At 43.0% G+C, this 12,430-nt stretch overlaps 4 protein-coding genes across 4 annotated transcripts; 1 reads left to right on the forward strand and 3 right to left on the reverse strand.

Annotated features, from left to right (window-relative positions):
* Nucleotides 1–526: 526 nt before the first annotated feature.
* PAAG_02890 (mediator of RNA polymerase II transcription subunit 16) lies at nt 527–3,964 on the reverse strand (the record flags this gene model as incomplete). The annotated part of the gene is made up of 10 exons (XM_015844785.1): nt 527–1,224; nt 1,311–1,433; nt 1,515–1,781; nt 1,847–1,957; nt 2,019–2,138; nt 2,206–2,425; nt 2,522–3,000; nt 3,078–3,321; nt 3,393–3,738; nt 3,822–3,964. 10 exons carry the CDS (start codon nt 3,962–3,964, stop codon nt 527–529), a joined length of 2,751 nt encoding a protein of 916 aa, XP_015701863.1.
* Nucleotides 3,965–4,450: 486 nt separating this feature from the next.
* Nucleotides 4,451–4,705, reverse strand: PAAG_11568 (hypothetical protein; the record flags this gene model as incomplete). The annotated part of the gene is made up of 1 exon (XM_015847196.1): nt 4,451–4,705. One exon carries the CDS (start codon nt 4,703–4,705, stop codon nt 4,451–4,453), a length of 255 nt encoding a protein of 84 aa, XP_015703220.1.
* A 2,504-nt stretch (nt 4,706–7,209) lies between these two features.
* PAAG_02891 (Sir2 family histone deacetylase Hst4) lies at nt 7,210–8,981 on the forward strand (the record flags this gene model as incomplete). The annotated part of the gene is made up of 2 exons (XM_002795369.2): nt 7,210–7,555; nt 7,612–8,981. 2 exons carry the CDS (start codon nt 7,210–7,212, stop codon nt 8,979–8,981), a joined length of 1,716 nt encoding a protein of 571 aa, XP_002795415.1.
* A 1,478-nt stretch (nt 8,982–10,459) lies between these two features.
* On the reverse strand, nt 10,460–11,662 carry PAAG_02892 (hypothetical protein; the record flags this gene model as incomplete). The annotated part of the gene is made up of 3 exons (XM_002795370.1): nt 10,460–11,057; nt 11,199–11,332; nt 11,537–11,662. 3 exons carry the CDS (start codon nt 11,660–11,662, stop codon nt 10,460–10,462), a joined length of 858 nt encoding a protein of 285 aa, XP_002795416.1.
* Between the last annotated feature and the right edge of the window lie 768 nt (nt 11,663–12,430).

Consider the following 12,430-nt stretch of genomic DNA (forward strand, 5'->3'; position numbering starts at 1 on the left):
AATTGAGTTAGCAGCAATTTCATGAAATTGTTGTTCTTACGGTTCAAATATGTTTCATCCCTTTAATCCTTTTATATCCTCTTCTCATAGAGCCTATGATGGCCGAAGACCAGAAGTGATTACAGATTTGATTGTCTTCCGTCACACCTTCCTACTGAATTCACAGGTCCCACGATTTCCTCAACGTCGATATTATTCTTCATTCCTTTATTCATGACCACCACTCCTTATGAAACATACAGAGACAACCTCTCGGACAAATTCCCTCTGGATCGATCCTGATTCTCAGAATTGTCTATATATTACGAACTCTTGAACAATCCGAATCCGCTACGTGGATGCTGACCTGAACCATGAGATTCTAATCCAAAATGGATCCCGATCAGGTCTATTTAACGTCGACACCTAGCTATCATACACACAAAATAGCCCGATTGTTCTACACCCATCCCCCCTTTAATACATTATTGCTAAAAGAAAGACAAGCACAGAAAGAAAAGTCACATAACCAACGTACGAAACCACCCTACCTATACACCGGAAACGGCACCTGATTCAACCTCTCCACATTCTCCATCGCAAACAACCCCCCACAAACGCACATCCTCAGCACCCCAATCTTCCCAATCCACCTATACATACCAACCGATCTCGGCAACGAGACATCCTCCGAAATTTCGCAGCAGCGTACACATCTCCGCTTCGCCACAGACCCATCCAACAATCGCCCCACATTCCTCTTCAAAATATCCACATCATGCGTCCGCTTGAACAGCTCTGTCCTCTTATCATCCCCAATCCCCAACCAACTATAATCATACAGTGCCAGTGCCATTCTGTCAACCTCCGGTCGAACTACCAGAGGCATCGTCTCCGTCAATATCGACATGATGACCGGCTGAAGGACCGGCGGGATGCTGCAGGTGATTAATAGTTCGCGTTCGGGGGCGTTTCGTTCCGCGTTGCTGAAACCCGCGGCTTGGTAGGAGCGCGCGACGAGGCTATCGATGTGCGCAAGCATCTTTTCACATACGTCAGGCTTTAGGGATGCTTGTTCGATGGTGTCGCTTATGCTGGCGAAAATCTGGTAGGATTCACCGCTTAGATTGTTGGCGGCTTTGAAAGTTAGAGGGAAGCGATTGAGGTAGCGGAATATGTGGCGGAGAAAAGAACGGGGCACGCTAGAGAGGATTAGGACTAGGGAGAGGGATTCGTAGGTTTTGCCTTTTTTTTTTTTTTTTTTTTTTTTTGGAGTTAGTTTTGGGAAATGAGGGGAGGGGAGGTCATAAGAATGCAATAACTTTACGAACTTGATAGAGAAAACGAGCTTCGATCGGTTGGGATGGTATCAGCGATTTCGAAAAGGTTGTCGACCAAATATTTTGCAAGGTCAAGGATCCACTTGACATTTCCCAGAACCATGCGGAGTACCTCTTTGATGAAAGTTAGGATGCTGTTATATTTTCTTTTGGAGGGGAGCTATAAGCCTTGTATTGCAGCGGATGCCAACATACCAGGCTCACATGGAGTCGATTCTCTACCACTCTTGAGGTAGTGTGAAAAGGTTAAAATCAGTAGCATAATCTGCCGAATATTTAATATTATCCAAGGAACGGCGGATGTTAGAGCTCGTGGCTGGAATCGGGATCTGAACCCAAGAACGGCTTGCATGCTGAGCCCCTTTTGGATAGACTGGTTGTTTACCAATTTATCTTGCTCAGTAAAGTCGACGCTCATGAATAAAATTGAATAGACTTCTGTGACAAAAGACATTTGCGCATCTAGAATATAATAATGATTAGTAGAGGAACAGATTCTGGTCACCATGGGATTACAAAGTACTAACCAGGATTAAGCTGTCTTACGATCACTGAAAGTATATCGTCCGCACTCGTATCACTCCCACATGCTCTAACATACCCCAAAGCAAGTGCTGCTATTGCGCATGTGAATTTATCTTCGAAACAACGTCAGCTTATGAGCTTGACCTTCTTAAATGCGTATCCAAGACAACGCACCGTTGTTATACATTCCATCTTCCATACCATACGAATGTTCCATGTACCGCAAATGCATCTGCCATTCCCCATCAAGAACCACCGCCAGGCAACCACTCGGTGAAAATGCGATGTGAAGGCCTTGCAGAAATATCAGCACAGAACTTTCGACAATTAATACTAATGTGATTAGTGGCTAGGCAAATACCTGACGCGTCAATTGGAAAAGTGAATCCAGCATTTGGCATGCTCGTCACAACATTCACGTCCTCATTCTCATTGACGGGTCTCATGGTTTTAGCATCAAAAAACGATATGGAGCTATCATCGTATGTGATGACAACCACGCCGCCGGCTTCCATGTGGTCGATTGATACCACAAATCTGTCGAAATAGATGTCCTCTTGTCTCCTGAAGGCTATTTTAGACTAACAATGGGAGTTTAGTAAGAGAAAAAAAAGAAAAAGGCCAATAGCAACAAGTTACTATGTCAACACAAATCTTCGCATATGTGGGAACCTCACCTTGGGGTTAGCAGCAGTTTTGTTCGATGCAACATCGTCAAAGCTTGGGTGTAAGGTCTGAGCCATTGTGTCTAGCTGCCATCGGATAAGAACGCTCGAGGGCACAGAAGGATGTGGTTGACCAAGTTGACTATGAACGGGGATGGAAGCAAGAGCTAATACGCAGGGACCGGAAGCACTCTGTGCTCCTGGAAGAACCTGAGGTGCGGTTATTATCTCAAGATGAGTAACCCTGTAAACTGCCCCGTTGGCCGCTGAGAAATCTGATAAGTTTTCCGTGTCGTGGACCGGCGGATGGAAAACGTCACTCAGAGTATCGGTCTTGGTGCGCAATATTTGAAAACTGGGAGTTGGGAATGGATTGGGCTGACCACCCTGTTTAAGCGTTTGATCCCACTCTGGAGGATCCCATCTAACTTGAACACGGTAAAAACATATTTCCCTGCATTCTGAATGGGTCGCGATGGAAATCCCGCTTCCTATAAAGGCAAGTTTTCAGATCATGAGCAGGCATTAAGGAAGTCATATATAGTTTTTCACCAAGGGAATATTTTACCTTCCGCTGGTGCCATGGCGGCATGCGTCAATATCCCATCTGAATACCCAATAGACGTCAATTCCGTGGATATCTCCGCCCATCTCATGTCTGGATTCTGGTAGATGATTTTAATGTGACCGGATTTGGTCACCAGGACCAGGCCAGACTTATTAACGGGATGCAGAGGCCCCAGAGGGCGCCTTCGATGTGCTGGATAGCTCCATCTATCATCCGTCCGTGTTGCCTTATGGAAGCCAAAGAGCTATCAAAGATATAGGCAGTAAGATAAGTGAATGTATGAGGAATGTATAGGATAAAATGAAACGCACTTACCGGTCGGTTCACACTTAACCACATCAACCCAACAGGCTGGGCCCAATCATCATCAGGGTCTATAGATGCTTGCCGTGCGAAATTAATCGTATTCAGTGTCGTCAAAATCGTGACAATTGAGATGCGTCCAGAGCTATCCACGATGGCCAGTTCGGACCCAGCCTCGTTCCAAAGAAGATGGACTATGGCGTGGACGCCGTGGGGATCAGTGATCTGATTAATAGGGGCTTCATCACTCAATGTCCATTTGCCGTCATCTGGTCTACAATAGAGATATCGCAGATGGACTCTCTGACCGTCTTGTGAGACGTACGCAATTGCCCCAAGCTTTGACCATGCAATTTTTCTAGGTAGCGTTAGCAATATCATCCATAATCTTCAGGGAAATTTAAGCAACGGGGGAAAATGAGATAATATTAACATACTGACAACATCCCGAAAGCCGTAGCTCGTCGAGTCTTTGGGGTAGCCCTTTGATGGTAGGCGCTGTGGCTTCCAGCCCTAGCTCCAGGGAAGTTGGATCCCCCAAAAAGATCATCGACATCAATACTATCTTCCATGATCAATGGCATTCTGAGACTGTTCCCCCCTTAAACCCCCTTTCTCATGGTTTCTTGCGTAAATGCGCAATACAGCTCTTGATGAAACCTGAGTTCTGCAGCCCGCGCCGCATGGAGCTTGAATGGCACTGTGCTGGAAATATTTGGGTCAGAACCGACGGACATATTGTAGTGCTACTAAATAATAGACCAACCATAGATACCACCTTCAAAACACAGGCGCAATTTGGCGCCCGGTTGCAGCGGGTGGAGGAATGCGGTTGCCCGAAAACGGCAATTCGAAGCGGATGACTAAGATCTGATTAAATAAGCGGATAGTCTCCCATTTCAAACACAGTCAAAATTGCGGAATTAAGCAACCACCAAACTAGAATTTCTCATATAATTTATATAGATCTATTTCTTAGGTCTATTGACAGGTTCTAGCAGTATGATCAACTATATTACACTTGCTGCAGTGTGGTGGAGCTCACTTTCTAGGCAGCTGGTTCAAATTCTCTACCCCCCTGATATAGCTTGATCAATTGCTTGAGCTCTAACTATATCTCTCTCAGCTGTTAGAGCTTCGTTCTGAGCTAGAAATGCACAAGTTTGCTTCTTCTTACACTTTTTCTTTTCAACTGCAACTCTTAGCTTCTTATTTTCCTTTGCTAAGATAGCAGTACTGCATATGGCTAACTGGCATCTCTTAGCCAGTTGAGTTGACTCTCTCAATAACAGTCGCTGATTTTCAATTTCCTGCTGGCCTGCCATGTTTCTCAGACTCAGTCATCATCTTGGCTGTTGATATAATCCTCATTTGAAAGCCAGTCTCAAAGTTATAGATATCCTTATTCACAATGTCATATCTCTCTATCATATTCTTCACCTGTCGAAACCACTCTTGTATGATCTTAGGATCTTCACATAAAGCTCACTCATAGTTGTATTTGCATGAGAATCTAGTATTTAGTTCCTTATGATGTGTGTAATGAATCTTTGATCTCATTTTTTCTCTCACAGTAGATTCAACTGAGGTAAAAAGTAGTAAATCCATCATATTTCATACATCTCAATTCAAGGAGGCTGACCTCTCTCATCCATGAATATTATCCATTGGACTAGAAATTCTTCTTCCGTAGGGGTCAGTTTTGACAGTTTGATTGAACATTCATGTAAGAAGCTTGACCAGCTAGTCTATAGACTAGGCTGGAATAAGAAACATTAAATGATTTAGCAGCAGCATATTTGAATGAGATTTTGCCCAGTTTTATAGGCATTAATGGCTGCTAAGAGCCTTCCTTCTTGATTAGAAGCTTAATCTTTTGATTTGAGGGACATATTGAATGATTTGATGAATGCAGGTGATTTGAGATGAGAAGCTATCCGCTCAGTGTTGTTATCGCTCGGTGATGGATTATGTTATTTGCTTTTCGGAGAGAATCCGCCGCTCGGTGGTGGATTACGTTATCAACCATCGCGATTTAAGTTTCCTGTATCCTGGACAACCATGGAAACACAACACTAAACCATATTCAGCTAGGGAGCTCCTCGGACAATCCTGACTTCGCATTCACACACTGATAACAACATCTTGGATGCAAGAATACTATGATTTCCATTGATTGATGATTGATGTTATAAAAGTGTCAATTGAAAAATGTTTGAAGTACTAATTTTATGCTGTTCAAGGTTTTTGATAAAAGATAGACTTTTTATTATTATTAAGTTTCAACATCAATTTAATGAAACATAACTTTAATAGAAACTAGTTATTAGATCTTACAAAGCTCTTTGCAAAATATAACTATATTTTACAAATAGTATAAATTATTTAATAACTTCAATACTTTTATATTAAATGATATAAAATTTTTTAAATCAAATTTTAAAAAATTATGTTCAAAATTTAATTTTAAATTTTTATCTCAACATTAAATATATTTTTAAGAATAATTAAAGTATTTATATTTACTATATATCTATAAAATATTTATAATTATATTTGATCTGATTTTAATAAATAATAAAAGTATTTACTATACACTTTCATTATGAAATTATACTAATATTATTAGATTCATGATATATTATACTAATTAAAAATAATTATATATTAAAATTTCTTATAAGTTGTTAAATTTATTAAATATATTTAACTAATATAGTTATAATTATTAGAATTATGTTATAATTTAATACTTAAATAAAAATTAAATTATAATAAAGTAAGTAAATTTTATTTTAAAGTTATAATTATATAAAATATATTTTATATATTCTAAGATATCCATATTTTTAAAAAAAATTACTCTGAATATATTGTATTGAGTAAAAAATAACTATATATCTAACTTTTAATATTTCATTGAAGCTGGAATTATTATTTAAAAAAAATTAAAATTATTGACACTTAATAGATCCAACTATCAGGAATACAAGCTATGACAAAGTGCGTAATACTTGATAATAATGGATATACCCAGCAACTAAGTTGCCAGGAGGATGCTTATATGGCAATACGGAGATAGATAGCCACATTATGCAGCGTTTCTAATTTTGCAATTTCCTTGGGTTTGGGGGTGCCGCGTCTTGTATTTTACAATACTCAAAACAGAACTCATTTCTCCCCCTTCCCACGCCACTCCCTCGCTCATTGTGGAACAAAATAGCCTACAGATGATAAAACATCAAAACAAGAAGATTGGATTTTCTCCAGAACACCATCAGAGACTATCGTCTGTAATTAGCTCAATAAAGCTTACTATCCAACCTGGTTTGGCGGCTTCATCAACTTGTAGAAGATATATCCTGGGGGAAAAGGTGCGAATAAAGCCATTCACTAGATTTCTGTCAAACAGACCATCTTACTCAGCTTTTCCCATTCTCCACTATAACTGCATCTCGTCCTATCCCGTCCCATCAGATGAATTAACCCTTTTGTTGTTGTTTTGGTTTTGTCTCTGTTGTTGGTCAAAATAAGCCCTGGGCTGTGGCAGAATCGGGACTAGCGTCCCCGCCCAGCTGGCTGTTCTTCCCATGATCCAGTTCCCCTCGCTGAAACTCCACCTTCAGCATCTCCCGTCTTCAACCCTCTTCCTCCTCTCTCTTCTTCTCTTTCTTCTCCCACAAGCACCATCAATGCCATCGATGCAGTGCCCATGGGACGGCCTGTCTTATATCTATGATTTAGCCTCCGGTCTTACCTCGCGATCTCATCATTCTCCTCTCCTTATTCCCTCGGTATCTTTCCACCACAACACGTCGACACGCCCTCGATGGGGCGTGCTTTCGATCCATGGGGGGATTCTTCCGACCTCAGTTCCCCTCCAACTTCGCCATCCCCTCCTCCAGGCTTCCTCCCAACTCCTCCGCCTTCCCAAGGAAATTTCGAGCCCAAGTCGGCTGATCCCCCTGCCCTGACACAACATTGCGCGCCTCCAACCAAAGAGCGAAGGAAAGTCGAACCGAAGCCACGAATAACAAAACACCTCGATTTGTCCCTGCTCACCCAAGATTGCTCTGCGAGTCAGACCACTGAGCTAGGGCTTCTACTAAAAGCTCTCCAGAAAAAACGCAAAATTGTCGTGATTGCTGGAGCGGGAATTTCAGTCTCTGCCGGCAGTGCGTATATTTCCGATTGAGTTTTTATATTCATTGCTGACGCGAAACAACCACAGTCCCTGACTTTCGCTCTTCTCATGGCCTATTCAAGACACTTAAAAAGGATCACAAGCTGAAGGCCTCTGGGAAGCAGTTGTTTGATGCTTCTGTATATCGGGATAATTCAATGACTTCTTCATTCCACGACATGGTTCGCTCGCTATCTAGAATGGCAGCCTCTGCCAAGCCAACAGCTTTTCATCACCTACTTGCTAGGCTCGCAAAGGACGGTCGCTTGATGCGATTATATACACAAAACGTGGACGGCATTGAGACGTCTTTACCCCCTCTGGCCACCGAAGTACCACTGAGTGTTAAAGCGCCTTGGCCTCGCACAATTCAATTACATGGCGGACTTGAAAAGATGGTCTGTCAGAAATGCAGACATACGTCTGATTTTGAAGCGGAACTTTTCCAGGGTCCTGATCCACCCTTATGCCGAAAATGTTGCGAGACTGACGAATTTCGCACAACCACCGGCCAGAGAAGCCATGGCGTTGGCAAGCTAAGACCAAGGATAGTTCTCTATAACGAACATAATCCTGATGAAGATGCTATTGGTTCAGTTGTTACAGCGGATTTACGCGCCAGGCCTGACGCCCTGATAGTTGTGGGCACTACTCTAAAGATCCCAGGAGTTCGACGAATCGTCAAGGAAATGTGCCAGGTTGTCCGTGGACGAAAAGATGGAATCACCATGTGGATAAATCACGAACCTGTTCCAGTCGGAAGGGACTTTGAGAGTTGCTGGGATCTAGTCATCAAAGGCGACTGCGACGAAGTTGCGCGACAAGCCAACTTGAAGCCCTGGGATGATGATAGCGATGATATTGTCCAGGAGTGCACAGCCTCAGACGTGGAACGGGTTAAGCAGGAACAGGGCCCCTTCTTCGTTGTCGTTCATACGCCCAAGAAGGCTCAGAAGAACACTGGTATCCTCACACCATCTTCTAGTCAGGATGAAGCATTCGACCCCAAGGATAAACCGCCAATTCCCATCAACCTTGTTGCCAAACCGGCCAAGAAAAGCATGACTCAGTGGTTATCCGGGAAGGATAACATTAATCCAGGATGCAAACGCAAGAATCCCCCTACGAGCAAAGCCGGGCCTCCAAAGAACGCCAGAACGACAAATCCTGCTCAGACAAAGAAAATCGATCAACAATTCCGCATTGGCAAATCGACTAAAGCCACCATCACTATTAAGAAGTCCATTAGCCCCATTGAAAGTGAACACTCAAAGCCTATGCTTGCAATATCTCCTGGTGCAGCCCGTAATAATGGTCCGATGTTTCCAGAGATTTCCGCTTCTCCTCCATGGAAGGACAAGGCCACGATTTCCCCATCTGGCACGCTCCCACCTGATCTTGAAAGGATGTTAAACTAATCCACAAAGAGTAGCAAAAGAAAACCACCTGCTGTGGGCCTCAATATATCTAAGAGAATGGGTTTTTTATTTTATTAATTTCTTTTTCAAGTTCTCTGGATTCCAAAAATATTCCTTTCTCCTCCCGCTGGTCCTTACCGTCGGCTACGAAACAATGATACCCAGATAGAATTTTAGGTGCTACTACTAACCCCCCTCGCTACATATTACCACGGCTTTTCTCGCGGTTGCTCCTGGACTGGGAGATTAGGCAGCCTTGACGTTTAATTTTCATTACCGTCGCATTGAAATATAATAGGAAGAATGGATGGATGGCGCGTTTCTGTACATCGCTTGTTAATAGTTGTTTTTCTCGCCCATTATTCCTTTGTTCCTCAAATTTCATCTGAGAGATTCTTTTCTCTTTGCTTCGAAAAGAAATTCTCCAACTGGTAAAAGTTTCCTCCTGCACCTACTTTTCTTTATGTCAGTTCAATTGTGTTTCATGTTTGTTCGGAGGACAGCTTCCATTATCTCTTTACACAGGGGAAACAGGGGCGGTTCCTCTTTATTTTTCAAGTACATACTCTGTAATATCAAGTAGCCAATCGCATAGGGCTTCTTTTCTGCATTTGTATTTACATTTTCGAGTCTCTTTGGTCTACTTCGCTGCTTTTACATGTGTGATTTTTCTTGTTCTCTTTCTCGTTTGCAGGTGTTCAGTTGTTAATGTGTGCAGGGAGTTTGTTTCACCAAACCTGGGCCAAGTCGTGTGTAGGTAGGGTACATGCGCAAATATATTTATGTTCATTTGTTTACTGATGTATATTTGGCTATGCGGACTATTCAACTATCTCTCCTCTAGAGGCGTAGTCGCCTGTTTATTCCTTGTTTGATTTTCCCAGGAGTTTACACTTTTTTCGTCCTCGCTTTCCAATCGACCTCAATTTGTTCAGGAGGAGCCAAATGATCAGATCAAACTGTTCATCCTTCCCATCAACGGCAGGCAATTCAACAATTACATCCCCCTTATACCCATAGCAGTCTATGGTGATAAGGAGACTTTCATATCAATGTTCAAGTTTCATTGGTCCACATTAAGAGGCGGATGAAGAGACAAGGCCAGAGCCAAACATTTACTCTGCTTCCACAGATAAACGGTCCGATCTTCACTGAAAGCCTGTATTTTGCATTGCGTGACAGGTCAATTGATTATCATGATGACACTAATGATAAGAAACATAAAACCACTGAGGGAATGTAGCAAAACCATTCATTTCTCTAGCCACGCATATGCACTTTTATCCACATTTCCTGCCCAAGTTTGATAATAAGAATACAGCGTAAAACTCCACCCCTGAGAAGGTGGGGGATTGAAGAACAATAGCAAGAGCAAAAACCGAACTTCCGAATACGGAGAAGGAAAAAAAAAAAAAAAGAAAAAGAAAAAGAAAAAGAAAAAACAAGAAAATAACGCAGTCCTCCTCTTCATACCCAAGTCACAGCCCATCACTATCACTTTCAAGCCCCGAATCCAGGTCTGGATGCATCCCTCCCCTCCTCCTAGCCGTATCGCTCCCATCATCATAAATGTCCACTTCATCCTCGTCCCGCCCACTATGCTGCGTAGCCTCCTCTTCCTCCTCTTCCTCTTCCTCCTCCTCATCATCCAACACCTCCTCCTCATCAGGCCCATCCTCCTCCTCCATCTCCTCGGTCTCATCACCATCATACTCTGCAGCCTGACTCTCCATCCCCCTCCCACCACCACCCTCCATCCTCATTCTCCCAACAGCAACGTCACTCCTCTCTCCGTTCCTCTTCACCCGTTTGGCATCCGGTTCACCACCCTGCTCGCCATGCTCATCTGCAGCGGGACTCTTTGTTCCTTCCCCACTTTCAGAAACAGCAGTCACCCCTGCTGCACCGCTGCCAGCCTTGCGGTCCTTCTTCCCAGTCCGTTTCTGCGCGTTGGCTTCGGTGTAAACGGCAAGTTCGCGCTGGAGGCGTGGGATGAAGGCGTCGAACTCTATTTCGGAAAGGGCTGCGAAGACGTCTTGCGGGGTTACGGTTTTCTTAGAGGTTTCCTCGTTTGCGCTGGGGAGAGTGTGGATGGGTTAGTGAGGGGGTTCCGTAAATGGAATTTTTCTGCATATGGGAAAATTGGGAGAGGGAACAGGAACCGAAGTCTGAGATTCCTGTATCGGAGATGGGAAGTAGATAGCAATATGAACTCACTGTGATGAGAGATATGAGACGAATACGGTGGCTGCCTTGGTAATTGCTAACAGCGCATCTTTCTGTATTGAAGTATTTGGAGGCAAAACACCCTTGGCCAGTCGCTGTGTAAGGGTTCTCGGTAGAAGGTAGTCCTATGGATGACATACATTTACATATTAGATTGTTCTTCAAAGAAGAATCTCCAACACTCCAACAGGTAAAGAAAAGTGCATATATGTGGGAAGTGGCGTTCTCATATCTCATTATATGAATCCCCTCAAGTCAATGCACAACTACATGCGTACATGACACATTGATGCAAGACGGACAGAAAAAAGATATAGATAGTATCTCACTTCAACATTCACGCCTGTGTCAATGGGATCCGATCTAGGCACGGTTGCTCTTGAACCCTCCCCCAATGCATTTTGTTCTTCACCATGGCTGCCTCCCTCGGCGGAGACCGTGGATTTCCGCGGCATCGTTGTGGACGGCGAGGGCTTTGTAAGTATACAGTTCGTTGGAAAGGCTAAGGAAAATATGAATCTCCTTCTGCGCTGTTATTGGCTCAAATAATACGGGGGTCGTGCTTCTCTTCTGTTTCAATGGCGCGCGAGAGAAGTTATACACGTTTAAAAATGTGCAATCTGCGAGGCGGGAAGACGCGAAGAACTATACTCTCGGGTGTGTGAGGGGTTGGGATTGGGTTGGTTTTACGGTAGAGTAACGCGATTTTTTGGGTGCTTTCTCCTTTTCTTTTCGAGGGCGAAAAGCGAATAAAGAGTGGGAGAGATGAGCGTGGGAAATGTAATTTATAATACGATGTTTTGTGCTGCCGTTGCGATGTTGGGTTTGTAAAGTCAAACTGGCGGAACTTCTTCTGTTTTGCGGAATCATCCATACCTAAGTGGAGCAGAGTATGTGTTAGCAACAATAAACAGACACAATTCAGGAACGTGGGAATACAAAGTAAACGTTATGGTTCTATTTACTCCTTTTATATTTTGTATTATTTACAACGTCAATTCAACTTTTTTGTGAAATAAGATAAAGGTGATATATAATTGGCCCATCCTCAGTGTAGCCATAGAAGAAAGGAAGCTGTAGCGAGTAGCTCTTAAAAGTAATTGTGTAAAGCAACTAGGTACATAGTGTCGTATCTCAGTAAATAATATCATTAATGCTGTATCCCTGGAGACCCTCTAAGTAACTGAAAAATGCCACACACATGCGCCTTTTTGAATATCCTT

This window comes from Paracoccidioides lutzii (assembly GCF_000150705.2).
Source record: "Paracoccidioides lutzii Pb01 unplaced genomic scaffold supercont2.6, whole genome shotgun sequence".
In the NCBI taxonomy this organism is placed as follows: Eukaryota; Fungi; Ascomycota; class Eurotiomycetes; order Onygenales; family Ajellomycetaceae; genus Paracoccidioides; species Paracoccidioides lutzii.